Source organism: Nicotiana tomentosiformis, chromosome 7 (assembly GCF_000390325.3).
Source record: "Nicotiana tomentosiformis chromosome 7, ASM39032v3, whole genome shotgun sequence".
NCBI classification, from domain to species: domain Eukaryota; kingdom Viridiplantae; phylum Streptophyta; class Magnoliopsida; order Solanales; family Solanaceae; genus Nicotiana; species Nicotiana tomentosiformis.
Window position 1 is genome coordinate 75,850,522 of NC_090818.1, and position 26,778 is coordinate 75,877,299.

General features: G+C 41.6%; 1 protein-coding gene across 1 annotated transcript; it reads right to left on the reverse strand.

The window, feature by feature from the left end:
- Positions 1 to 4,908: 4,908 nt before the first annotated feature.
- On the reverse strand, positions 4,909 to 5,925 carry LOC117277761 (uncharacterized). The gene is made up of 3 exons (XM_070180573.1): positions 5,758 to 5,925; positions 5,395 to 5,628; positions 4,909 to 5,313 (listed from the first exon to the last, which is right to left on the reverse strand). Exons 1-3 carry the CDS (start codon positions 5,923 to 5,925, stop codon positions 4,909 to 4,911), a joined length of 807 nt encoding a protein of 268 aa, XP_070036674.1.
- Between the last annotated feature and the right edge of the window lie 20,853 nt (positions 5,926 to 26,778).

The window sequence follows — 26,778 nt, forward strand, 5'->3', positions numbered from 1 at the left end:
GGTTCCATCAAAACCCTAGAATAGGAATTTAGCTACTCATACTCATAGTACCAATATCCCAAATATTTTGCATAATTAAAATACAGAGTAAAGATGAAAAGATGTAGAAATCAATTATTCTAACTCCCAAGGGGTGATTCCACCAGCTATTCTTGCCTCTAGTTCCAAAACTGCCTCCAAGTGGTGTTTTTAGGTCTATTTATATGTGTAGAAGAAACCCTAAACGTGTAGGCCAAGTCCTAGTCAAACCCGAAAACGAATTAAGTCTTTAAAACTCGGATTGGACCTGGCCTCAGGCCTGGCGTCGCCAGCCTAACGCCTGGCTTTTAGCTGGCCTCGCCAGGCTAAAGCCTGGTTCAGCCTGGCCTTTGGCTGGCCTGGCCAGGTCTCTCCTTTTCACTGTTCTCGAGCACACTTTCAATGTTTAAGTATCCCTTTTGCTCTACTTTCATCTCCAATTCACTTAGACATAAAATAGATTCCATTATGCGTAAATAAAGTGTAATTTATCATTAAAGCATGTACAATGCAAGGCACATAATGTACGAAACTATAAAATTATAGCCACACATCAGGAAGGTTGGCCAAATGGGCCATCGAACTGAGCGAGCACGATATCACATATCAATCGCGAATGGCGATAAAGTCGCAAGTTCTCGCTGACTTCGTCGCCGACTTCAGCGCAAAAGTAATTCCCGAAGTGGAAAGAGAAGCCACCCATGCTTCTCCCCAAACACTGGAACTCTGGGTCCTGTACGGCAACGGTGCATCTAACATGTTAGGGTCCGGACTGGGACTCGTACTCGAAGTCCCAACCAGCGAAGTGATTCGCCAGTCCATAAGGTGCCTAGATATGACTAACAACGAGGCCTAGTATGAGGCTGTAATTGCAGAGTTAAGGCTGGCACTTAAGTATGGAGCGAAACAGTTAAGACTATGCTGCGATACCCAACTCGTAGTCAACCAAATCATATGGAGTTTCCAAATCAAGGAACAAAGGTTACAGAAATATCAGACCAAAATCTATAAGTTGCTGCCCGAGTTCGATGAATGTCAACTCGACTATATCCCACGAGCACAGAACGTCGAGGCAGATGGCCTCGCCAAACTAGCCGCAACCATCAAAAGCATTGGAACCGAAGACAAAAGTGTAGTCCACCTTCTCAACTCATTGATAGACCAAATTGAGGTAAGAACCATAAACCTGACTTGGGACTGGCGCAACCGTATTGTTACATACTTGTAGGATGGCATACTCCCAGGTGATAAAACAAGAGGCCATGAAATTGAGAATGAAAGCGTCTAGGTACAACATCATCCATAACGACCTATATAAGAGAACGTACGGTGGCTCTCTAGCAAAATTCTTAGGCCCAAATCAGACACGGCGCGTCCTCGACGAAGTCCACGAAAGACATTGTGGAGCTCATTCTAGCAATCGGGCTTTAGTCAGATGCCTTATAGAGCAGGGCGTGTAATGTGACGAGGTTAAATTAAAATAACTTAAACTGGGCCGAAATAACTTACCTGGCGTCGCCTAGCCCAGTACCTGGTGTTACTAAGTCCAAGTAGAACCTGGCGTTACCCAGGCGTTGCCAGCCTAAGGCCAAGCAGAACCTGGCATTATCCAGGCGTGGCCAACCCACACGCCAGCTTTGGCCGGCTTTATCCTGGCATCACCTGCCCCAGTGCCTGGTGTATGTCAGGTGATGCTGAAACCCTGCTCGACTTGCCCAAACTCGCCTGAAACTTGTTAGTACCTAAAAATCAACTACAGGTTATTGCACTTACATCAACTACGCAAAACAACAAAAAAAGAAAAATTCTAACTACACTAAAAATCAACTACGAATTGGGTTGCCTCCCAACGAGCGCTTGAATTAACGTTGCGGAACGACGCCGATAATTGCACTTAAGGCTCGCTTAACCTTGGTGGCTCGAGCAAATGAGTCACCAACACTACTTTTGCTTCTTCCATGCCCATTGACTCTAAATGTGCGAGAGTCATTTGATGTAGCAATCTCTATGGCTCCGGTGGAGTGAATCTCCACCACACTAAATGGTCCCGACCATCGTGACTTTAAGTTACCAGGGAATAACCTCAACCTTGAGTTGTATAGCAATACCTTATCTCCAGGTTTAAAACTCCGCTCAAGAATATTTTTATCGTGAATTATTTTCATTCTCTCCTTGTATAATCATGTAATCTGAAAAGCGTGGTAACGAAATACATCAAGCTCGTGCAGCTCTATGACTCTACTTGTGCCCGCGGCTTCTATATCAAGATTCAACTGTCGCAGTGCCCATAAAGCTCTATGCTCCAACTCCACTGGTAGGTGACATGCCTTCCCAAATACTAATTTATATGGCGTCATACCAATGGGAATTTTGAAAGCGGTACGATAGGCCCAGAGTGCATCATCTAACTTTCTTGCCCAATCCGTTCTTGTAGCATTCACAATCTTTGTCAAAACACTCTTTATCTCTCTATTCGACACTTCTACTTGCCCACTCGTTTATGGATGATATGGGGTGGCAACTTTGTGATGTACACCATACTTTTCTAACAGCTTTGCGAAGGCTCGATTACAGAAGTGAGTGCCTCCGTCACTGATTATCGCCCTTGGAGTGCCAAATAGGGTGAATATGTTCTTTCTCAAAAAGCCAATTACCACCTTAGCCTCATTTGTCGAGAGCGCTGCAGCCTCCACCCATTTCGACATGTAGTCCATAGCTACGAGTATGTATTTTTTGCTATATGAGCTGACGAAAGGCCGCATGAAATCGATTCCCCACACGCCAAACACTTCTACCTCTTGAATTGGGTTCATAGGCATCTCCTGTCGGCGGGAAATATTCCCGGTTCGTTGGCATTCGTCACAACCTTTCACCCATAAGTGTGCATCTTTGAACACTGTCGGCCAGTAGAAGCCCGATTCAAGTACTTTCGCGGCGGTCCTTATTCCCCCGAAGTGGCCACTATATGGTAATGCATGACAAGCCTACAAAACAGAAGATTGGTCTATCTCGGGGATACATCTCCGGATCATGTTATCAACACAAATCCTGAACAAGTAAGTCTCATCCCAATAATACATGTGACAGTCACGAATGAACTTTTTCTTTTGAACAGAGGAAAGATCATAGGGGACAATACCGCTTGCCAGGTAGTTTGCAATGTCTGCATACCATGGCGCTTCCTCCAATGTCACTGCTAGCAATTGTTCATCTGGGAATGTCTCAGTTATATTTTCTACCTCAACTTTATTTTCAGCTCCCTCCAGCCTTGAAAGATGGTCTGCCACTTGGTTCTCTGCCCCTTTTCTATCGCAGATCTCCAAATCAAATTCTTGTAGCAAAAGAACCCAGCGGATCAAGCATGGCTTTGACTCCTTCTTTGCTATCAGGTACCTAAGTGCTGCATGGTCAGTATAAACAATCACTTTTGAACCAATCAAATAAGACCTGAATTTATTGAATGCAAACACCACAGCCAACATCTCTTTCTTAGTCACGGTATAATTGAGTTGTGCAGTGCTTAGCGTTCTACTTGCATAGTAAATTGGGAGCGCCAGTTTGTCCTTCCGCTGCCCCAGGATTGCTCCTATAGCATAGTCACTCGCATCACACATGAGCTCAAATGGTTGCTCCCTGTTGGGTGCAATGATGATTGGTGTCATCACCAGTCTCCTCTCCAGCTCCTCAAATGCTAACCTGCAGTCATTAGAAAACACAAAAGAATGATCCTTTTCAAGTAGTTTACATAAGGGGTTAGAACTTTTAGAGAAATCCTTCATAAATCGCCGGTAGAACCTGGCGTGCCCAAGGAAACTTCTTACTGCCTTAACTGAAGTGGGTGGTGGAAACTTCTCAATCACCTCAACCTTAGCATGGTCAACCTCAATACCCTTACTGGACACTCGATGCCCCAGCACTATAAAATGGCACCATAAAATGGCACTTCTCCCAGTTCAGCACTAAATTTGTCTCCACACATCTTTTCAACACTCTTCTTAAATTGTGCAGACAGTCTTCAAACGAATCCCCCACCACAGAGAAATCATCCATAAATACTTCCATAATATCTTCAACCATGTAAGTGAAAATGGCTAACATACACCTCTGAAAGGTGACCGGTGCATTGCATAGGCCAAACGGCATTCTCCGAAAGGCAAAGATGCCATACGGACAAGTGAATGATGTCTTCTCTCTCTCCTCAGGGGCTATGAAAATCTGATTGTACCCCGAATACCCATCCAAAAAGCAGAAGTGAGACCTCCCTTCCAGTCTATCCAACATTTGGTCAATGAATGGTAAAGGAAAATGGTCTTTCCGGGTGGCTGTGTTCAGTTTTCTATTATAATCCATATAAATTCGCCAACCTGTAACTGTACGAGTCGAGATCAACTCATTATTCTCATTGGGCACTACAGTCATTCCACCCTTCTTTGGCACACACTGAACTGGGCTAACCCAGTTACTGTCAGAGATTGGGAAGATGATTCCCGCATCTAACCACTTGATTGCTTCTTTCTTCACCACTTCTTTCATGTTAGGGTTTAGCCTTCTTTGATGTTCTCTAGAAGGTTTGTGCCCATCTTCCAGTAGAATCTTATGCATACAAAATGTCGGGCTGATCCCCCTAATATCTGTAATGGTCCAACCAATTACAGTCTTGCATTCCATTAACACCTGCAAAAGTTGTTTTGCCTGCACATCTAACAAACTGGATGAGATAATAACAGGTAAAGTGGATTTATGTCCCAAGAAAGCGTACCTAAGGTGAGAAGGTAACAGTTTTAGTTCCAACTGTGGTGGCTCTTCAATTGACGGCTTAGCTGGAGGTGTTGTTCTTTCTTTTAATTGTAGGGGCTCGAATTCGAGCTCTCTTTTCCAGTACCCTCGCCCTTAAAGGGCCAAAACCCACTCTGCCAAGTTTACAACATTCATTTCTTCTAAGTTCATGAGGCTTGTTGCTAGAGGGTCTTTTGCATTCAGAGTCTCATCTTCCTCCTCCAAGATCACATCCACAGATTCTATCAAAGAGCAGTTAGCAAACTCACTGGGTCGCCGCATAGATTTCTCCACATTAAATGTTATCTCTTCATCGTTCTGTCTCATCTTTAGCTCTCTAGTTGCACAATCAATTAGGGCTCTCCCAGTGGCCAAGAATGGCTTTCCCAAAATTATGGGAATTGCCTCGTCAACCCGACAGTCTAAAATGACAAAATCTGCTGGGAAAACAAACTTTCCCACCTGTACTAATACATCATCAAGGATACCAGAGGGCCTCTTCACTGTCCGGTCGGCTAGCTATAATAACATAGATGTGGTTCTATCTCTTCCAATGCCTAACCTTTTGTAGATAGTCAAGGGCATCAAGTTTATGCTTGCCCCTAAATCACAAAGTGCCTTAGCAAACGCATAGTTGCCTATTGTGCATGGGATTGTGAAACTTCCCAGATCAGATAACTTCTCAACTATGGGTCTTGTCACAACAACACTACATGTCTGAGTCAATGTAACCGTGGCCAAGTCTTGAAAGTCGAACTTACGAGACATCAAGTCCTTTATCATTTTTGCATAACCAGGAATTTCCTTTAAGGCGTCAATCAATGGAATGTTTACCTGAATTTGCTTCAACATCTCCAAGAATTACTTATATTGCTCATCTATTTGATATTTGGCCAATCTTTGGGGGAAGGGTGCTGGAGGCCACTTCTTTCCTGTGATTTAATTTTGATCCTGCTCTGGCACTGTTTCTACTGCCTTCTCTTGCTCTGACTCAGTTTCCTTCGCGACTTCTTTTTCTTTGCTTATTTCTGCTGGCACATGTTGTACCATCACCTCTGTTAACCCTGTTGAGTCATCTATCTTGATGGGTACAGGCAAAAGTGTTTCAATAGGCCGGCTTTCGCGAGCCATCTCTTGCTCCAAATCTAGGTCTCTACCATTTCATAGACTCATTGCCATAAGCTGTTTCGAGCCCTGTTCTTTTGGATTGACTTGTGTATTTGCAGGTAACGTCCCTTAGGGACGATTATTTAGGGCCATAGAAATCTGTCCTAATTGAATCTCAATACCTTTTATCGCTGATTCATATGAGTCTACCCTCTGTTGCATTTTTCCCGTGGACCCAATTAAATGTTGCATTATTCTGTTGTTGTTGTTCAGCATTCCCTCAAGTTTAGTAAACCCATCATCTGGTCTCATAATCTGTTGCCGTTGAGGTTGTTGATAAGTCAGCTGCTGATTTTGCTAGATGTAGCCTTGTTGCCTTTGGTAAGGCGCAACTTGACCCAGTGGTCGCATAGCTCCAGGATTATTATTGTTATTGTACTGCTGCTGCGCTGGTCTATATTGGTGATTATGTTGATGCCAATTCTGACCACCTTACCTCTGTCCCCCATAGTTGGCTACATAATTCATATCTTCATGATATTGCTAGTTGTTACCTTCCGCACTCTACGAGCAAAACATATGGTTGGTTAATACATGGTGTACATAAGCCCCCATTAGTTGTGTCAACTATGTGAACCTGCTGCTTCTGGCCTGATTCATCAATCTTTTTGGTGAGGATACTCATTTATGTCATTAGAGTGGCCACATTCTCAGCTATGGAGTTGTTTGGGTCCAAAGCCACTGAGTGAACTACCGGAGTGATCGTGGAGGATCTTATCATCCATCCCTGAGTTTTGTGCCATCTTATCAAGTAGGATCTTGCATTCTGTGAACGTTTTACTCAGAAATGCTCCACCTGCTGAAGCATCAGCATTGGCCTTTAAGCTGTCAGCCAGTCCCATGTAGAATATCTTCCCCAACATCTGATCTGGAATACCATGATGTGGACACTTAACCAGCATGCCCTTGAACCTCTCCCACGTTTCTTGTAGTGATTCTGTTGGTCTCTGCCTGTAGCTCAATATATCATCAATCTGTTGGGCAGTTTTATTTGGTGGGTAGAATTTGTTCAAAAATTGATTGATTAATTCCTCCCAAGTAGTGATGGAATTTACGGGGAGTGAATTAAGCCAAGTCTGAGCTTCTTCTGTCAGCGAGAATGGGAACAACAAAAGCTTTATTGCATCCGGTGTTACGTTAGGTTGCCTTTGCATTAAACATATTTACAGTCCATTATTCTGCAACAAATGTAGCATGTTATTTGTGATTTGGAATGATTCTGCTTTTATCTGAGGGACTGCAATTGTGGTTGCCAGATTGTCGGCGGTGGGTTGTGCCCAATCATATAATGTTGTTTCTGGTACAAGAGGCACCACACCCCGATTGTTTTGTTCATTCTCATTGTTTCTGTTGTTGATTGGATTAATGAATTCCATCAGCCATGTTTGGTTCGATTTGTTCTATCGAGTTTCGTTGCTGTTTTTTTTTCTTGTTTGCACGATTTAGTGCCTTAAAAACTTTCTCAGGATCTGATAACGCTTCGAGCAATTCACCAATTTTTGAGCAGTTCTTAGGCATGCACCTGTAACACTCAAGACTACAAACGTTAAAATTTCAATGTATTTGGTTTAGAATAGAGAAAATTGACTACACTAAGAATTCTAGCACTTCTTTTAGCTGCAATTAATAACACCGTTAGTTCCCCGGCAACGGTGCCAAAATTTGATCACGCCCAACTATGCCTTATAAAAAGGACTAAGCGGTCGTTGCAAATGTATTTCGGTGTATAAGTCCGAAGTCGAATCCCACAGGGAATTAACCTATCAAACACAGCTACTAGACTCGCAAAATTTCATACAATCAATCTTCAGAAATATTTAAGTAACAATTTAGGTTTTTATTAACTAAATATTATGTAATGAAAATGTAATAATTAATAACTAACTACGAACGGGTTGTAAATAAGAATTGGAATGATCTAACGTTGTGATTTCCCCTATTGACGAAATCTTTTCCGCTATGTTTTCTACAAATTTGCCTAAGTCTTCTCTATTGACCATGAACACTCTAATTGTCGTAACTCTCTCCCGAGTAATTACCACAATTTACTAGACATATTCTCCCGAATTACGCTAGCTAGCATTAAGTACAGCTCACTCAGATCGCACCAAGGTTTCGTTATCCCTAATCCCACCTTTAAACCTCCGTATTGATCCCTCGTATATGTTTAGAAGTGATGTTGTTCAACAACTACCTAAATATGCACTCTCTCCAGAGTAATACATACTAAATAGGCACAGCTAATTGAGGGCCCTTCAATCAACCACAAGAATAATATAGTTGAACAAATAGAAAAAATACTACGATAAATCTATATTAACGTAACAAGAAAATCATCCTCCAATAGGTTCCATCAAAACCCTAGAATAGGAATTTAGCTACTCATACTCATAGTACCAATATCCAAAATATTTTGCATAATTAAAATACAGAGTAAAGATGAAAAGATGTAGAAATCGATGATTCTAACTCCCAAGGGGTGATTCCACTAGCTATTCTTGCCTCTGGTTCCAAAAGTGCCTCCAGGTGGTGTTTTTAGGTCTATTTATATGTGTAGAAGAAACCCTAAATGTGTAGGCCAAGTCCTAGTCAAACCCGTAAATGAATTAAGTCTTCAGAACTCGGATTGGACCTGGCCTCAGGCCTGGCGTCGCCAGCCTAACGCCTGGCTTTTAGCTGGCCTCGCCAGGCTAAAGCCTGGTTCAGCCTGGCCTTTGGTTGTCCTTGCCAGGTCTCTCCTTTTCACTGTTCTCGAGCACACTTTCAACGTTTAAGTATCCCTTTTGCTCTACTTTCATCTCCAATTCACTTAGACATAAAATAGATTCCATTATGCGCAAATAAAGTGTAATTTATCATTAAAGCATGTAAAAGGCAAGGCACATAATGTACGAAACTATGGAATTATAGCCACACATCAGGAAGGTTGGCCAAATGGGACATTGAACTAAGCGAGCACGATATCACATATCAATCGCGAACGGCGATAAAGTCGCAAGTTTTCGCTGACTTCGTCGCCGACTTCAGCGCAAAAGTAATGCCCGAAGTGGAAAGAGAAGCCACCCACGCTTCTTCCCAAACACTGGAACTCTGGGTCCTGTACACGAACGGTACATCTAACGCGTTAGGGTCCGGAATGGGACTCGTACTCGAAGTCCCAACGAGTGAAGTGATTCGCCAGTCCATAAGGTGCCTAGATATGACTAACAACGAGGCCTAGTATGAGGCTGTAATTGCAGGGTTAAGGCTGGCACTTAAGTATGGAGCGAAACAGTTAAGACTACATTGCGATACCCAACTCATAGTCAACTAAATCATATGGAGTTTCCAAATCAAGGAACAAAGGTTACAGAAATATCAGACCGAAATCTATAAGTTATTGCCCGAGTTCGATGAATGTCAACTCGACCATATCCCACGAGCACAGAACGCCGAGGCAGATGGCCTCGCCAAACTAGCCGTAACCATCAAAAGCATTGCAACCAGAGACAGAAGTGTAATCCACCTTCTCAACTCATTGATATACCAAATCGAGGTAAGAACCATAAACCTGACTTGGGACTGGCGCAACCGTATTGTTACATTCTTGTAGGATAGCGTATTCCCAGGTGATAAAACAAGAGGCCATGAAATTGAGAATGCAAGCGTCTAGGTATAACATCATCCACAACGACCTGTATAAGAGAACGTACGGTGGCCCTCTAGAAAAATGCTTAGGCCCAAATCAGACACGGCACGTCCTCGACGAAGTCCATGAAAGACATTGTGGAGCTCATTCTAGCAATCGGGCTTTAGTCAGATGCCATATACGAGCAGGGCATGTAATGTAAGGAGGTTCGATTAAAATAACTTAAACTGGGCCGAAATAACTTACCTAACATCTCCTGGCCCAGTACCTGGTGTTACTAAGGCCAAGCAGAACCTGGCGTTACCCAGGCATCACCAGCCTAAGGCCAAGCAGAACCTGGAATTAGCCAGGTGTCGCCAACCCACATACCAGCTTTGGCCGGCTTTATCCTGGCGTCGCCTGCCCCAGTGCCTGGTGTACGTCAGGTGATGTTGAAACCCTGCTCGACTTGCCCAAACTCGTCTGCAAACTTGTTAGTACCTAAAAATCAACTACAGGTTATTGCACTTACATCAACTACGCAAAACAACAAAAAAAGAAAAATTCTAACTATACTAAAAATCAACTACGAATTGGGTTGCCTCCCAACGAGCGCCTGAATTAACGTTGCGGAACGACGCCGAAAATTGCACTTAAGGCTCGCTTAACCTTGGTGGCTCGAGCAAATGAGTAACCAACACTACTTTCGCTTCTTCCATGCCCATTGACTCTAAACGTGCGAGAGTCATTTGATGTAGCAATCTCTATGGCTCCGATGGAGGGAATCTCCACCACACTAAATGGTCCCGACCATCGTGACTTTAAGTTACCAGGGAATAACCTCAACCTTGAGTTGTATAGCAATACCTTATCTCCAGGTTTAAAACTCTGCTCAAGAATATTTTTATCGTGCATTATTTTCATTCTCTCCTTGTATAATCTTGTTCTCTCAAAAGCGTGGTAACGAAATACATCAAGCTCGTGCAGCCCTTCAATCAACCACAAGAATAATATAGTTAAACAAATAGAGAAAATACTACGGCAAATCTATATTAACGTAACAAGAAAATCATCCTCCAATAGGTTCCATCAAAACCCTAGAATAGGAATTTAGCTACTCATACTCATAGTACCAATATACCAAATATTTTGCATAATTAAAATACAAAGTAAAGATGAAAAGATGTAGAAATCGATGATTCTAACTCCCAAGGGGTGATTCCACCAGCTATTCTTGCCTCTGGTTCCAAAAGTGCCTCCAAGTGGTGGTTTTAGGTCTATTTATATATGTAGAAGAAACCCTAAACGTGTAGGCCAAGTCCTAGTCAAACCCTGAAACGAATTAAGTCTTCAAAACTCGGATTGGACCTGGCCTCAGGCCGGGCGTCGCCAGCCTAACGCCTGGCTTTTTGCTGGCCTCGCCAGGCTAAAGCCTGGTTCAGCCTGGCCTGGCCAAGTCTCTCCTTTTCACTGTTCTCGAGCACACTTTCAACGTTTAAGTATCCCTTTTGCTCTACTTTCATCTCCAATTCACCTAGACATAAAATAGATTCCATTATGTGAAAATAAAGTGTAATTTATCATTAAAGCATGTAAAATGCAAGGCACATAATGTATGAAACTATGGAATTATAGCCGCACATCAGGAAGGTTGGCCAAATGGGCCATCGAACTGAGCGAGCACGATATCACATATCAATCGCGAATGGTGATAAAGTCGCAAGTTCTCACTGACTTCGTCGCTGACTTCAGCGCAAAAGTAATGCCCGAAGTTGAAAGAGAAGCCACCCACGCTTCTCCCCAAACACTGGAACTCTAGGTCCTGTACACCAACGGTGCATCTAACGCGTTAGGGTCCGGACTGGGACTCATACTCGAAGTCCCAACCAGCAAAGTGATTCGCCAGTCCATAAGGTGCCTAGATATGACTAACAACGAGGCCTAGTATGAGGCCATAATTGCAGGGTTAAGGCTGGCACTTAAGTATGGAGCGAATCAGTTAAGACTACGCTGTGATACCTAACTCGTAGTCAACCAAATCATATGGACTTTCCAAATAAAGGAACAAGGGTTACAGAAATATCAGACCGAAATCTATAAGTTGCTACCTGAGTTCGATGAATGTCAACTCGACCATATCCCACGAGCACAGACGCCGAGGCAGATGGCCTTGCCAAACTAGCCGCAACCACCAAAAGCATTGCAACAGGAGATAGAAGTGTAATCCACCTTCTCAACTCGTTGATAGACCAAATCGAGGTAAAACCCATAAACCTGACTTGGGACTGGCGCAACTATATTGTTACATACTTGTAGGACGGCGTACTCCCGGGTGATAAAACAAGAGGCCATGAAACTGAGAATGCAAGCGTCTAGGTACAACATCATCCACAACGACCTGTATAAGAGAACGTACGGTGGCCCTCTAGCAAAATTCTTAGGCCCAAATCAGACGCGGCGCATCCTCGACGAAGTCCACGAAAGCCACTGTGGAGCTCATTCCAGCAATTGGGCTTTAGTCAGATGCCTTATACGAGCAGGGTACTACTGGCCCATCATGAAAAAAGAGGCCGCGGGCTTCGTGAGAAAATGTGAGCAACGCCAAAAGTACGCCCCAATGATTCACCAAGCAGGCGAACACCTCCACTCGGTCACCTTACTTTGGCCGTTCATCAAATGGGGGATGTAAATCGTGGGCCCCCTCCCAGCAGGGCGAGGTAATGTCCGATTCCATCTGGTTTTAACTGACTATTTCTCTAAATGGGTGGAAGCAGGAGTGTTCACCCAAATACGTGAACAGGAAGTGATCACCTTAATATGGAGAATCATCATATGCCGGTTCGGCCTCCCTAAAGAGATCAACTGCGAAAACGGACCCCAATTCACAGGGAAGAAAGTCGCTAAATTTTTTGAGAAGTGGCGTATCAAAAGAATACTTTTGACGCCATACCACCCTGCGGGCAACGGGCAAGCGAAGTCCTCCAACAAGTCAATACTAAACATCATAAAGAAGAAACGCGAAGACACTAAGGGACTATGGCCGGAAATATTACTAGAAGTATTGTGGGCCTACCGAACAACGCCAAAGACAAGAACAAGAGAGACGCCCTACTCTTTAGTCTATAGGACTGATGCAGTAATACCAGTCGAGATCGGGGAGACCAGTGTGAGATACTCCCACGAGAGCGGACCAAAGAATGATGAAAGCAGAAGGCATGAACTCGACGAAGTCGAAGAATGAGGAGACATGGCCTACATAAGAATGATTGCCCAAAACAACAAGAAGAACGCTACTACAACAAGAAGACAAAGGTCAGGCCGCTTAAATTCGGGGACTACGTGCTTAAAGCTAAAACACAAGCAAGCAAAGACCCACGGGAAGGCAAACTAGGCACAAATTGGGACGGCCCACACAAAATCACAGCAACAGTGAACAAAGGGTCGTTCCAACTAGAAACAATGGAAGGAAGCTACTGCCAAACAACTGAAATATTACCCACCTCAAGTACTTCAACTTCTAAGAGAAAGCGTCCCCCAAGTCGTACTCTTTTTCCCCTCACTTGAGTTTTGTCCCAATTGGGTTTTCTCAAGGATGTTTTTAACGAGGCGACGAAGGGGACACTTCAAGTTAAAGTATGCAAAGATGAAGGCACATGACGTTTAGTTCATTGCCCGACCTCTCAAGACTTCTCCAGGTCGACCAATGAAGGGACTAGATAGACTGGGACTGAAACACCAGCAAGTGCCCGAAAATTTGTAAATTTCTCCAAATGTATGAACAAAGCAACAATGCATGATATTTACTCCTATTTCTCCAAATGCACAACCAAGGCAACAATTCTTAAAGTTTACGATGTCGAAAAACTCCGCACATAAAAGCACATCTAATTAAACGTAGGTTATGTTCGACCTTGTTCGAACTAACACCTACTGGCCCTCGGCCATAATTAAATATAGGTTATGTTCGACGTTGCTCGAACTAACACCTATTGGCCCTCGGCTATAATTAAACATAGTTTATGTTTGACCTTGTTCGAACTACATGTTATGTCCAACCTTGTTCGAACTAACACCTATTGGCCCTCGGCCATAGTTAAACATGCGTTATGATTGACCTTGTTTGAACTAACGCCTCCTGATCCTCGACGATGATTAAACTTAGGATATGTTTGACCTTATTCGAACTAAGTGATTACAGCAAAATAATACAAGTACGAACCACAGGAAGAAAATCAGATGCAAATAACAAAGTTGGCATTTCATACGTAGAACATCTTTACAAAAGTTCATGAAGATGCCACCAACTACACACAAAGATATATAGAAAAGACATAAAATAAAACTACTTGCCACTTCCTTCATCACCTGCAACATCCTCACCGACCTGTATTTCAACTACGTCACCCTCTCAACCTTCAACACCCTCGCCATCGCCGCTTTTGCCCTCGAGATATGCAGCATCATACCAGGCATTTTGCTCAAGCTGGTCTACATCTTTGTCCCCCTCGCCCTCTTCGGCCTCTGGGGTAGCAGGATCATACCCGCAAGCAACTCGAGCTTTACAAGCCTTGACACGAGCATCTTCAAGGGAGGCCTCAAAGACAGATCCCGTCGCATGCAAATCTCAGAACACATCCAACTAGGCCTTGGCATGAATCCACTCCTCGTATAATTCTCGAGGAACATTAGGAAAGTCCGAAGTATAAGAAGAGGACGGTCCAGTAACTGGGTCTTCTCGGCCTCAAGGATAGCAACTCAGTCGTAGAGGTCAGAATTCTCTTTCTCCAACTCTCTGATCCTCTCATCAAGCCGCTCCTCTTTTAACCTTGCCGTTTCTAAGTCGTTCTCCCGCTCAGAACAGAGGGTCCGAATCACCACCTCAAGGGCCTCCTTCTTCCTCAAAGCCACTGACCATGCTAACTCCGCCCTATTCCGCTCGCTCTGCTTCTCGGTTATCTCGTCACAAAGGAAGAACCTCCATCTGCAGGCGACACTCATCCAATTGCATGCATAACTCGACCACCTGCATATGGAAGTCGCCGCACTAAACCTCCACGACCCTACTAACCTCGAGCTCTTTAAATCTCCACGACCCTACTAAGCTCAAGCTCTTCTTCTTTATTTCTCAACATCCCCTCAAGGACACTACATTTCTCGATGACCTTCACCAGCTCGTCATCGTTTTGCTTCAGCTCATCCCGAAGGGTCAACAAATTTTTGCCTTCGCCAAAATGCTTGCGGATTTCTCAATACTTGTCCCGATACTCAAAATATTTGCGCTGAAGTTTTCTGATGATAGCTTTACACCTCTCCTCCCTTCGGGCACTTTCGATTACCAAGATCACGGTCTGCAATAACAAAAAGTAAGAGAGTCAAACATGAGAACTCTTATGCTGACGAGAACAAAGCACTAGAACAAAGACCAAAAATCTGAACAAAGCAGACAAAGAAAAGAAGCCTTGAAAAGATTACCCTGAGAGTGAGGCCAGCTATGCTCCTCGATAAGGTGGTGTCGTCCAACTCCGCCAGGGTTTCACGCTCCATGTCGGAACAAAGGGGACTGAGGGCAGGAACCACGTTCTATGTGTTTTTTAGCTGGTCACGATCCATGGGAATCGCGATGGTCCACGTAGACCCCTCCAGTCTCACTTCGAGCTGAGTAAATCCCTCTTCCATGGGAATCGTGATGGTCAGCTCTGCAGCATCAAGGTCTGAGCCTGTCTCATAGCCATCCTCGGCCACTCCTTTGTCTCTCCCATTAGCCGGCGAAGAAGCATCGTCAGCCAATCGCAAAGTCGATGGCCCCTCTTGCCGCGAAGTAACAGAGACCCTTGCAGATAGCGGGACCTCAGATGCCAGCCCGACATCATCATCACGTATTATGGTCGCCGTCTCGCGAATGATAAAATCATCCATCAAAGAGTCTACAGCCCGGGCAACCCCATCACCAACATCCACTGACCTTCTATTGTGGGGTACCAAATTCCCGTCACTTGGCGACTGTTCCTCCTCCTCATCCACAAGACGGAATAAAGATGAAGCCGGAAGCTTCGTTGTCGAAATACTTGCAGGCAGAGAAGAAACCGATGCAGAGGCAGTGGTAGATGGGGCAGAAGGCCGAGCAGACCTAGCCGCGGTCAAGGAAGGAACAGAAACGGATGAGCAAGCAGGCCTAGTCGCGGTTGTAGGGGGAATAAGCACCAAAGAGGAGGCAGCTTTCCTCTTACGGAATGCAGGAGGGGGAGCTTTCGGCCTCCTCGAAGATCCTCGTGCTGGAAGACAAAGAATTGAAAAAGGTTATCACTATCAGCAAAAGAAAACTATAAGAAATAGGCGACTAAGAGACCATAACAAAATAGAGAAAAAATAGACGAGCTCACCGGTCAAGGAAGGGGCAGGCCCAAACTTTTTTAAAAAAACCGGCCACTCGCGAATCCCTACGATGTGAGGAAGAACCCAGCCAACCCAATCATAAATATCTCCGACCAAAGGAGGGGGTGTAGTCTTGGCTACATAAAAAGGAAACAAGAGTTCAAAACCCACGACTAGAACGATCAAATCAAATGTTTCAACGAGGAAGGGTTAAACGCTTACGAGTATAATTCCATGTCTCGGGGAAGCCATCTACGTTGGCCACTATGTCCTCGGTTCTAACAAAGAAATAATTATGCCAGAACTGTCAGCTCGCCTTATCATCCATCTTCACCACCAGGCACTTGCCTCGATAACAAAGGTTTAACATTGTCCCCCTATAGAAACTAGGGACAAAGAGATGCATCAAATGCCGAAGGGTGATCTCGAGCCCGACCAATTCCGCGAACTTGGTAAATATCCTATTGAACTTGTATTTATATGGCGCGAGCTAAGCTGGACAAACGCCATAGAAACGGCAGAACTCTTCCACCAAGGGGAGAAGGGAAAAAGTGTAGCCAACATGAAAAGGTTAGGCATAGAGTGCACAATTCCTAGGGTGGTGGACTTGTACCACGTCCTGCCCAGCAGGCATCAACTCAATGTGAGCGGGAACGTCATATTTGGCCCTAAGCTCAAATAAATCGGCCTCTTTCATCGCCGACTCAGAGATCTGAGGCTCATCCTCAGGCGCCTTTGTAAAGTCAGACCTAACTTTATCCCTACGAGGGATTATCTCCTCCAGCGTGGGAAAGTTCTCATCCTCCACGGCCACAGAGACGCCCTCCGCGTGAGGAGGCAAGATCATCGCTACGGGAACCGGGTCAATTCACACACTGGGACCAGAAGATATTTTAACCATAGTTCTGAAGAAATAGAGAGTATTCGAATAATGAAAAGTTAAACGCAAAGAGGATCTCTAGAGCAGGGAAGGAAGATACGCAACAATGGAATAAGAAGAAAGAAAGAGATATAGGGTTTCGAAGTAGAAAGTTTTAAACTTCAAAATCACACCCTAACATCTCTATTTATAAGAACCTGGGCACTAAAATCGAAAACGATCCATCATTACTGGCACCGTAACCGAAGCGGCAGATTCAATCACGGGACGTACGCGAAACGAAGCAACATATCCGAAAAATATATCATAATGACGCATGACGTCATCCTAATTCGTGGACAGCCCAACAAACCAATCGGGAAAATCGAGACATTTTGAAATAAGTGATCCACATAGGGCCACGTTGCCGGTTCGCTATAACCACCACGACCGGAACTGCTCGCTCAATTGTTTCGACCATAACGAGCAAATCCGCTCATCGACCCCGCCTGGAGCCGGTCTCAATAAGCGGAGGGACTAATTGTATGGGTCAAAATCTGTCTCTAGAGTGTTTAAACCAAGATAATACTAAGGGAAGAATTCTCAAGTCGTTGTTAACCGAAATGACCCAAGAAGCAGCAAAGTCTCTGGTTGAAGTGTCGACAAGAGCCGTAATCGAGATGTTAACAATGGCCGAGGTCGAGGTCGAATATCGTTGATAAGAGTTGCAACGGCTAGTCTTTTAAAATAGGACATTAAAAGAGAATATTCTAGTGGATATTATCTGCACTTGTACTATTAGAATTTCTTAGGAACATGTCCCATATATATAGAAATAAGAGACAGTGATAGGGGCAGGTGACATTTATTTGATAAGAACAGACTTTTGAGAAAACATTCTCTCTTTGATAAAGATACAAACGCTACCTTTTCATCAAGATTCTTGTTCATATTATTCCACATTTTTCCATCAGATCCGAGAATAATTCGAACATTCTAGGATTTGTTTGTCACTCATCATTGTGAGGAGGGACAATCATCTAGTTCATCTTTTATTGGGTGAACCACTTCTCCTATTTACTTAAAAGCTATTTAATGTTATTTATTGTTAGTTTTATCCTCCATTATTACTCACAGTGTATAGAACAATTAATGTATGTTGTAGTCAACCCGCTACCGGATCTGTCTAGTGTTACTCACGTTTTCTGAACTCGTGTCTAGAGATATTATTTTTAACTAAGTTTAACTCATTATTATATAAACTCAACTGTTTTAGCCGAAAATCATACTTTTTGATCAAATAATGAACACTAACTAATAAAAGTACATATGAAAAAATGAAACTGAAATAATTTTAGGAAAAAATAAAAATCCTCAATCAAATTAGAAATATTTCTCGGCATCTCTCCATAAGAGGAATTATAGTGCGACAGCATCCAAGAAAAGGCTTTTACGTAACTTAGTGGGAAATGGTTGTCACTTGACCCTTCTCATATGCTACTGGTTGCATTCTAAATTAAGATCACGTTGATTACAAAACGAATTAAAAAGAAGTTGTGTCGTTTGGCTTCTAATGAAACATAGTAACGGTATGGAGGTGCAATTGTAACGTTATTTGTTTTAAACGGTGTCTTTATCTTTCCAAGTAGATGCAATTAAAACCTGATTTACTAAATTTAATAGGAGGGAAAAACTCAAAAAATTGAGAAATTAGATAAATGATTTTCCTAGTATATAAGAGGTGCCACGTCACCTAGCCAAGTCCCTCCTTTATATAAATATATAGATATATAAATATATAGATTATTCTTATTTGAAGTTGTTGATTGTTAGATACCCTTCCCCGTTGAGTATTCTTCATTCGTTTTATTATTATTGAGATTCTTGTTCACATTGTTAGTTGAGCCGTGGGCTATATGTTGTGGTAACATTTGGAATTGTTGTTTTTGGCAAATATTGTGGCATATGGGCACATGTGGAGCGAGTTGATTATTGTGTTGTGATATTGATACGCATGTGGTGGTACAATGATAGGATTTGATACGCATGCGATGAGATAAAGTGGGATTTATACGCGTGTTGCTAGTAAGGGAATTACTTGAAGCTACGCGGTGAGATAAGTGGGCTAAAACGCATACTATTTCGGGAAAAATATTTTCAAAATAAATGCAAGGCTCACGCGGTGATATAAAGAAGATTATGATGGTGACTTGTGAAATGAGGTTGTGAGGTGTGGTACCTCGGTTGTGATTCTTGTTGTACGTTCTTTGTTAAAAGGCGTGTTGGTCGAACAGTTTTGTTATCTCTTTATTTGTCTTACTTGTAATTGTCCGTAATTGATTACTTGTTGTTCATATCATGTTTTGACCCCTTGTTACCTTTATTGTCTTAAATTCTATTGTTAGTTTACATTATTGTACTGCTTTGTTATTATTTATTTCCTCGCTTTCCGTTATTAGTCTATATCATACTCTGCTCTGTTTTTCTTGTCCTAATAGGTGTCTTGACTTGGCCCCGTCACTACTCTACCGAGGTTAGGCTTGATACTTACTGAGTATTGTTGTTGTATACTCATGCTACGCTTCTGCCCATTTTGTACAGATCCAAGTACATCTGCTCGTGTCGGTCGCCAGTGATCGCTCAGTTATTTTTCGGAAACTTCAAGGTATACCTGCTCGATGCTCGCAGGCCTCGGAGTCACCTTCTGTGATTTCCTTTACTACTGTTTATCCTATTATCAAATAGTGTTGTATTAGAGATTGTAGTACATTTCTGTACATCTTATGACTCAGTTCCACCGGTTTTGGGGATTTTGTTACAAATGTTTCGTTTTGGAGTTATTACGAGCTTTTTCGGTTTATTTTATTATCTTAACTTGTTATTTCTGTTAGGCTTACCTAATCTCTAAGGTTAGGTGTCATGACGACTACCTCAGGTGGGTCGTGACATTTTGTCATGCCGATAGATTGTTGACAGTGGACAAATATTTCATCTGAGTGACTTTGCTCAAGCTGGTTGTTACATAAATTTTCAGTCCTGTTGGCATCTCATCACTTCCATGATAATGCAGGAAGTCAACTATTTAGCTTAATAATCCTAGGCTTCATAAACGGTGTATGCATTGTCAACCCAAATGGATTTACGGACCAGCCAAAATAACACCCTTACATATAATTTAAACCGTGGGAGTAAATCTTTCCAGACTTGATTGAGTTGGTGTGTGGGGGAAATATGTGCGGTGGAAAGCGAGATGCTCCCCAAATGTTCTGCTGAACACTCTTCCAAATTATTTTTATATACCTCAAAACTTGCTAGGGATGGAGAGCGTGCACTAGGCTTTTACGATCTTCACGTCAGGGAACCCAATGGTAATTCGACACAAAGAGGCGATGGCAACTTGATGAGCCCTCCCAATATTGATGCCTTCCCAGGAATAATCGTGTTTGTTTTCATCACAAGTTTCTCAGCTTGTAAATCTTTGATCAGCCATCCTATGTAGGACGAGAAGAAATCGACCGTGAGCATCAGTTGGCAAGGAATAGTTGTGGAGCTGCGGGCTCGAATGAAACCTGGGAGAGGCTGACCTCTCCTACCTGGCAATTCCTATATACATGACTAAGCATTTGCCAACCCTGTGCCTGAAGCTGGCTTTATTTGGATTATCAAGCTGAATCTTAAGGTCCACCATGCATGTTCAGTTTTATTTGTAGAGCAGGCCAGTAGATGCGTGTGGCAAATCCTTTGGACAGCTGCAGATGACAGCTTAATTGCGAGGTTCCTTCATCGTTAATATGGTTAATGCCAATATCAGAACTAAAATGCAGAGTGAAGAAGATGGCAACAGATACAGTCCACTAGCTTTTCTTTATGTGTCTATCTCTAAGAATTTGGAGCCTTTAGGTTGATCTCCTGCCATTTAATTATGGCCTAATGGTGCTTGAGAAAAGAAAAGAAATAAAAGAGTATTTAATACATAACATGCACATTGGTGTATTTTTCCAAATTCAAAGCTCATATATATGTTCTGCACTTTCTTTTTCCCTTTTCTTTCCCGCTTCTGGTGCTATGTAGCTTTCAACCAAATGAGCAAAAAACTGGATGTTTGTTTTTGAAAGAATACTTTAATCTAAACACATTAGATAGCGCGTAAATCATAAATAGAGAACTTACTTGTTCTTCTTGGCAGAAACGAAAGACGGATGAACCGCGACTGGCATTACTGATCGGCGGTGGTTGTCACAGTGCGTTGGAGCAACCCCCAATTTCATAGTCTAAACCCTAGTTAGATTGAGAGAACACTAAGCGTAGTAAAATACTGTGTATTTCTGTGTCTTTAGTTGTACACGGAATATTAGGGTTAACTAATAATCCTATTGGGCCTTAAAGCACCCCCTATGGATGGACCCAAAATTTTTTACATCTCTCACTCACATATAATGGGAGTGCTCATCTAGTATGAGAAACATATTCTCATCTCATCTCCTCAATCATTCATACAGGGAAGTAGACCGTGCGACCAGCATACAGTGAGAGCTAAGTATTATACATTTGTTAGGGATATATAACCTCTCGTCGAGTGCAAACCTACAAGTAGATCATAAAGTATGCAGTGCCCTAGATCATATGAATCACATTTTGACATAATCTCAAAATCTCATATATTATTATTTCTTGTATTCACGATCATAACTCATAAGTTATAACTGATGCACCAGTGAACACAAATAAATGAGATTCCATCAATGATCTTCCTCTTCTCACGATCCCCTTAACATAAGTATAACTGCTTTTCTAGATATGCTCTGCTAGACCGAATCTGTATTCATGATCTTTTGGAAATAAAATAAGATAGCTAACATCATACTAAGTCTCAAGTATCTGATCGAAGTCTCTTAGGGTACAAAATCTTGAGCCATCCTAAAAGCTCTGGTCTTACACAGCAATAAGTTGATAATGGACTTATGTTAACCCAATTGGTCGACATTAGCACACATGATATGAAACACATGCTACAACATCTTTTCCTTTTCCGTAAGGAGCGTATGTCTTTATCTCATAAAGAATGTTGTACATTTGATATTTAGACACCATAAGTATCTAAATTTGAGTTCTTTGATCTACAAAATCATATTTAACTCACATCTAGCTCACAAAGTAGACTAGGTAAATATTTTTCACCCTAATGACTTTATGTCATTGTTTAAGAGACATTCTGATTTTAAGCGAATAGCTCTCAAATTATCCTTATGATAATTTTACTTAAAATCATGTCTTATCTCCTCACATCACTAAGATAAGGAGGCGGTTTCCTGTGTGAGAAGGTCAACCTCTTGTCTACCCGACATACTTATAAATAAAATTAACAAAGAATGCACATAACATTCAGCAATATAAATACGTATGTATGTAAATCAACTTTATTGATAATCAAAGAACATCAGTTTTGTGAACACAAGAAAATGAATATCAAAATACAGTATCTCAAAGTCTACGCAAGCCTTGAGACCTAGTGTGTCTCACAAATGCATCTCTAGACAAAGGCTTAGTCAATGGATCTGCTAACATATCTTTTGTAGATACATACTTCACATTCACTACCTTGCGTTTAACCATGTCTCTCGCATAGTTATACTGGATATCTATGTGTTTGATTTTACAATGAAACTTAGGGTCCTTAATTGAGGATATTGCAGCTTCACTGTCATAGTAGACTAACACTGGTTCAACATTTTCTGCGATATCCAACAAGTGTTCCAAGAACTTTTTCAACCAAACGGTTTCTTGTGCTGCTGATGCGAGAGCCACGTATTCGGCTTCCATCGTAGATGGTGATCCACGTGATTGTTTCTTACTACTCCATGATATTGCGCCATCAATGAGTAAGAACATATATCTTGAGGTAGACTTTCTTTCTTCTAGATCTCCTCCATGATCAGCATCACTGCATCCAACTAATCATAGATCCTTGACGCCTTGGTAACGAATGGCATAATCAGCAGTTCCCTTCAGATATCTGATGATCCTCTCTACTGCTTGCTAATGTGCTAAACCTGGATCGGTTTGATATCTACTTACCAAGCTAACTTCTTGACAAATATCAGATCTAGTGCATACCATAGCATACATTAGACTTCCGACTATGCTCCTATAAGGAATGCGGATAATTCTTTCTGTTTCTTCAGGAGTCTTAGGACACATCTGACTTCCCAAGGCATGCCCTTTTTCTGATAGGAGTGTCAATTGGGCTACTATTTTGCATATTGAATCGTTCAAGAAATTTTCTAATGTAATTCTCTTGTGAGAGATACAATAGTTTCTTTGGACGATCTATTAAAATCTTAACTCCAAGAATATTTGAGGCTTCACCCATATCGTTTATCTCAAATTGAGATGATTACCATAACTTTATCTCGGTTATAAGCTCCTTATCATTTCCAGCTATAAGTATGTCATCTACATACAACATTAAAATCATAAGCTTTTTCCTTGATCTTTTGGTATAAACGCAATGGTGTTCATCCATCATGGTAAAACCATTTGATACAACAACATTTTGAAAGCGTATATACCATTGCCTTGAAGATTGGTTGAGGCCATAAATAGATTTCAAAAGTCTACAAATATTTTGTTCGTGGCCTTTTTCAATGTAACACTTAGGTTGTTCCATATAAATATTTTCACCTAGTTCTCCATTGAGAAAGGCAGTCTTTACATCAATCTGATGTAATTCAAGATCCAAGCTTGCAATAATAGCTAGAACCAGGCGAACAGAGGTAAATCTCAAGGTATTCCTTCTTATAGATATCACCGAAAAAGCAGAAGACTAAGAAGACTTTGTCTCGCCCACGCCAAGCAAAGAAAAGATCAGGTCAGCAACGGCTTTCGAGTAGAGTATTTTTTTTCTTTTCATTATTCCCTCAGAGTTGAGTTATAGTTAGAAGATATGATCTAATTCATTATAGGAAGGGATGGTGATTAACTGATAGAACCTCTTCTCTTCTTTCAAATTGCATCTCTCATACAACATGCGAGAAAGTCTCTTTGTAGTCTATTCCTTTCTGTTGTGTATACCCTTTTAACACCAGTCGAGCCTTATATCTCTCAACTGTGCCATCAGCCTTGAGCTTAATTTTGAGAACCCATTTGCTCCCAATTGCTTTGCGTCCTTCAGGGAGGTCAACTAGTTCCCAAACTTTGTTGACTCTCATAGACTCCAATTCATCTTCCATTGCTTTATCCATTTATCCTTAGAAGGGCATGAGAGAGCCTCGTTTATATTTTTAGTCTCGTTTGCTTCTTGTAGGAGCATCATAAATAGTTCACCGCCCTCAATATCAAATCATCGGCGAGGAGTCTTTTTACCAGAACCACATCTTATTTGTGATTCATCATTATTCCCATTTGGATCAATGTTGCTCCACTCGGATCAAAAACATTCATCATGCTCCCACTTAGAACAAGATCTATTTGATGATGAAGGAGGTTGTTGATGAGAAACTAATTCATCATCTGCTAAAGTTCTCCCACTCGATTGAAGTGATCCGTGTACGTCTTGATCTATTATCTCAATCAAGGATAGGTCTTGACCTATCTCTCCCTGCTTATGAAACTAATTCTCTAAGAATGTGACATCTCGTGATTCAAACTCAGTTACACTCCCATTGTCTTGCTAACTTATAAACAAATAACCCTTTGATGTTTTAAAGTGTCTTATAAAGATATTTTTCTTTCCCTTCGTGCCCAATTTACCATATTTATGAGAGGAATCATGTGTACATGTAGTACAACCCTAAGGTCTTAATGCACTCGGGTTAGGTTGTCTTCCACTCTATAACTCATATGGAGTAGTGGTAACTGATTTTGTAGTCACTCGGTTAAGTACATATGTGACAGAAAGCAACGCATCACCCTAGTAACTAATTGGGAGGTTAGAATGTGCCACATTGACCTAACCATTTTTAGGAGTGTACTGTTTCTTCTCTCCGCAATACCATTTTGTTGTGGAATATTTGGGATAGTCAACTGATGAACTATTCCCTTTTCATTAATAAATTATTAAACTGGGTTGATAAGTATTCACGGCCATGATCAGTTCGAAGAGCTTTTATCTTCTTGTCTAATTAATTTTTCACTAAGCTCATATAGCATTTGAAGAAACTTATTACTTATGATTTGTGGAAAATTAAATAGATAACTGAAATGGGTAAAGTCATCAATAAATGTGCTGAAATAACTAGCTCCATGCCTAACCCTAACATTCATAGGCCTACATATGTCCTAATAGACTAATTGCAAAGGATATTCAACTCTAGTTGCCTGACTTCTTGCAGATTTTCCAGCTAGACAATTTTCACAAGTGGACAATTTCACATGTTCAATGTTGGAGTGCAAACCTTGTTTTGCTAACCTTTGCATTCTTTGTTGGCCAATATGACCAAGTCTAGCATGCCATATGTTTACATCACTATCATATTTATGTGAAGAAACAAACATAGAAAAACTAACATTATTATTAAATAAATTATAATCCATATCCATAATAATTAAACCTCAGGTCACATGACCAAAACCAAATAAAGTTGAACCAAAAGTCAACTTGGCAAAATTTCCATGACAAAATAAGTCAAATCCTAGCTTAAGTAAAACTGAAACTGAAATAACATTTCGGCGAATTGTTGGTGCAAAGAGAAGATCATGTAGTAATAGGTCTCAACCACCATGCGGGACTAACTAGCATGTATCGAACCCTTTAACAAGTTTATTGTTGTTTCCCACATATATTCACTTTGTTCCACATGAAACTCGCCGAAATTCAACAAAGGCACTGCATTCCCAAGCTATGTGGTTCGTTGCTCCTGAGTCTATAATCCACAAAGGATTAGATCAAGTTAGAAAAATAGAACTAGAAATACAAAGTTCACTAATTCGAGCATCCTGAAATACCTTTCTAGGAGGCTCAGAGCAATCTCTGGCATAGTGACCCTTTTTGTCACAATTATAGCATTTCACTTTAGCAATTTTGACACGTGTGGGGTGTCTGTTCTTGCCTTTTTTAATCTTTGATCTTTTAGCAGGCTGAGCTGGCTGAGCTTGAGGTGGCCCTCTCTTCTTTTTCCAGTTCCTTTTCATTGAATCACTCTTGGTTTTGGAGGTTGTTGCCATGTGCAACTCAGCTATTGGCTTTGCAGCCTTAAGTCGTTCCTCCTCTAACTCAAGATGCCTCCGGACATCTTTCAGAGTGGTGATTCGCTCATTATGGGTCAAATATATTTTCATATAATCCCAAGAACTAGGTAAAGGGTGTATGACAGCTTGGATTTGTTGTTCATTAGTCAACACATGACCAACATCTTTCAGCTTCCCAATCATATTTGTCATTTGCCTCAAATGTGTTTTCATTGAATGTTCTCGGCATTTCTTATATGAATCAAATTTGATCGTTAAGGATCGCAGCCTCACAGTGTAACAAGTACCAAACCTTTTTCTCAAAGTATTCCAAAGATCTATAGCTCTTTGGTGATCCTTAAACTCCATTAGGATGTCATCATCCAAGGTGCTCAATAACGTAATGCGACCAATGAAGTTCTTTTTCTTCCAACTATCATAGACTTCACGCTCATGCCTATGTTGAGCAGTGTTTCCTTACTCAGGCTCATTCATGACATTGTAAATGGCCTCCAGATCCTCTTGCTCCTCTAGCACATACTGGACTTTCAAGCTCCAGGTTTCATAGTTATCGCCATTGAGTTTCAACCATTTTATTGAGCGCAACAACAATATTTTTCGAAGCAATAGTCATTCTTTAACAAAATACAAAAAATCATGAGGATCATATAAAAATAAAAAATAATGCAAGGCACTATATTTAACATACATACATATTATAATATTAATACATATATTAATCATGGAGTCGGGAGTTCACTATGTTCCCAATCATCGTCCAAAAATTAAAATATTATGGAAATTAACATATTTA

Excerpts from the sequence above, each read along its gene's own strand:
- LOC117277761 (XM_070180573.1), bottom strand. The coding sequence starts at position 5,925 with ATGGCTCGCGAAAGCCGGCCTATTGAAACACTTTTGCCTGTACCCATC. Across the intron at positions 5,629-5,757 it reads AAGAGAAGGCAGTAGAAACA|GTAAACATTCCATTGATTGA; the intron begins GTGCCAGAGCAG and ends AAGCAAATTCAG. Across the intron at positions 5,314-5,394 it reads AGGCACTTTGTGATTTAGGG|CTAGCCGACCGGACAGTGAA; the intron begins GCAAGCATAAAC and ends ATGTTATTATAG.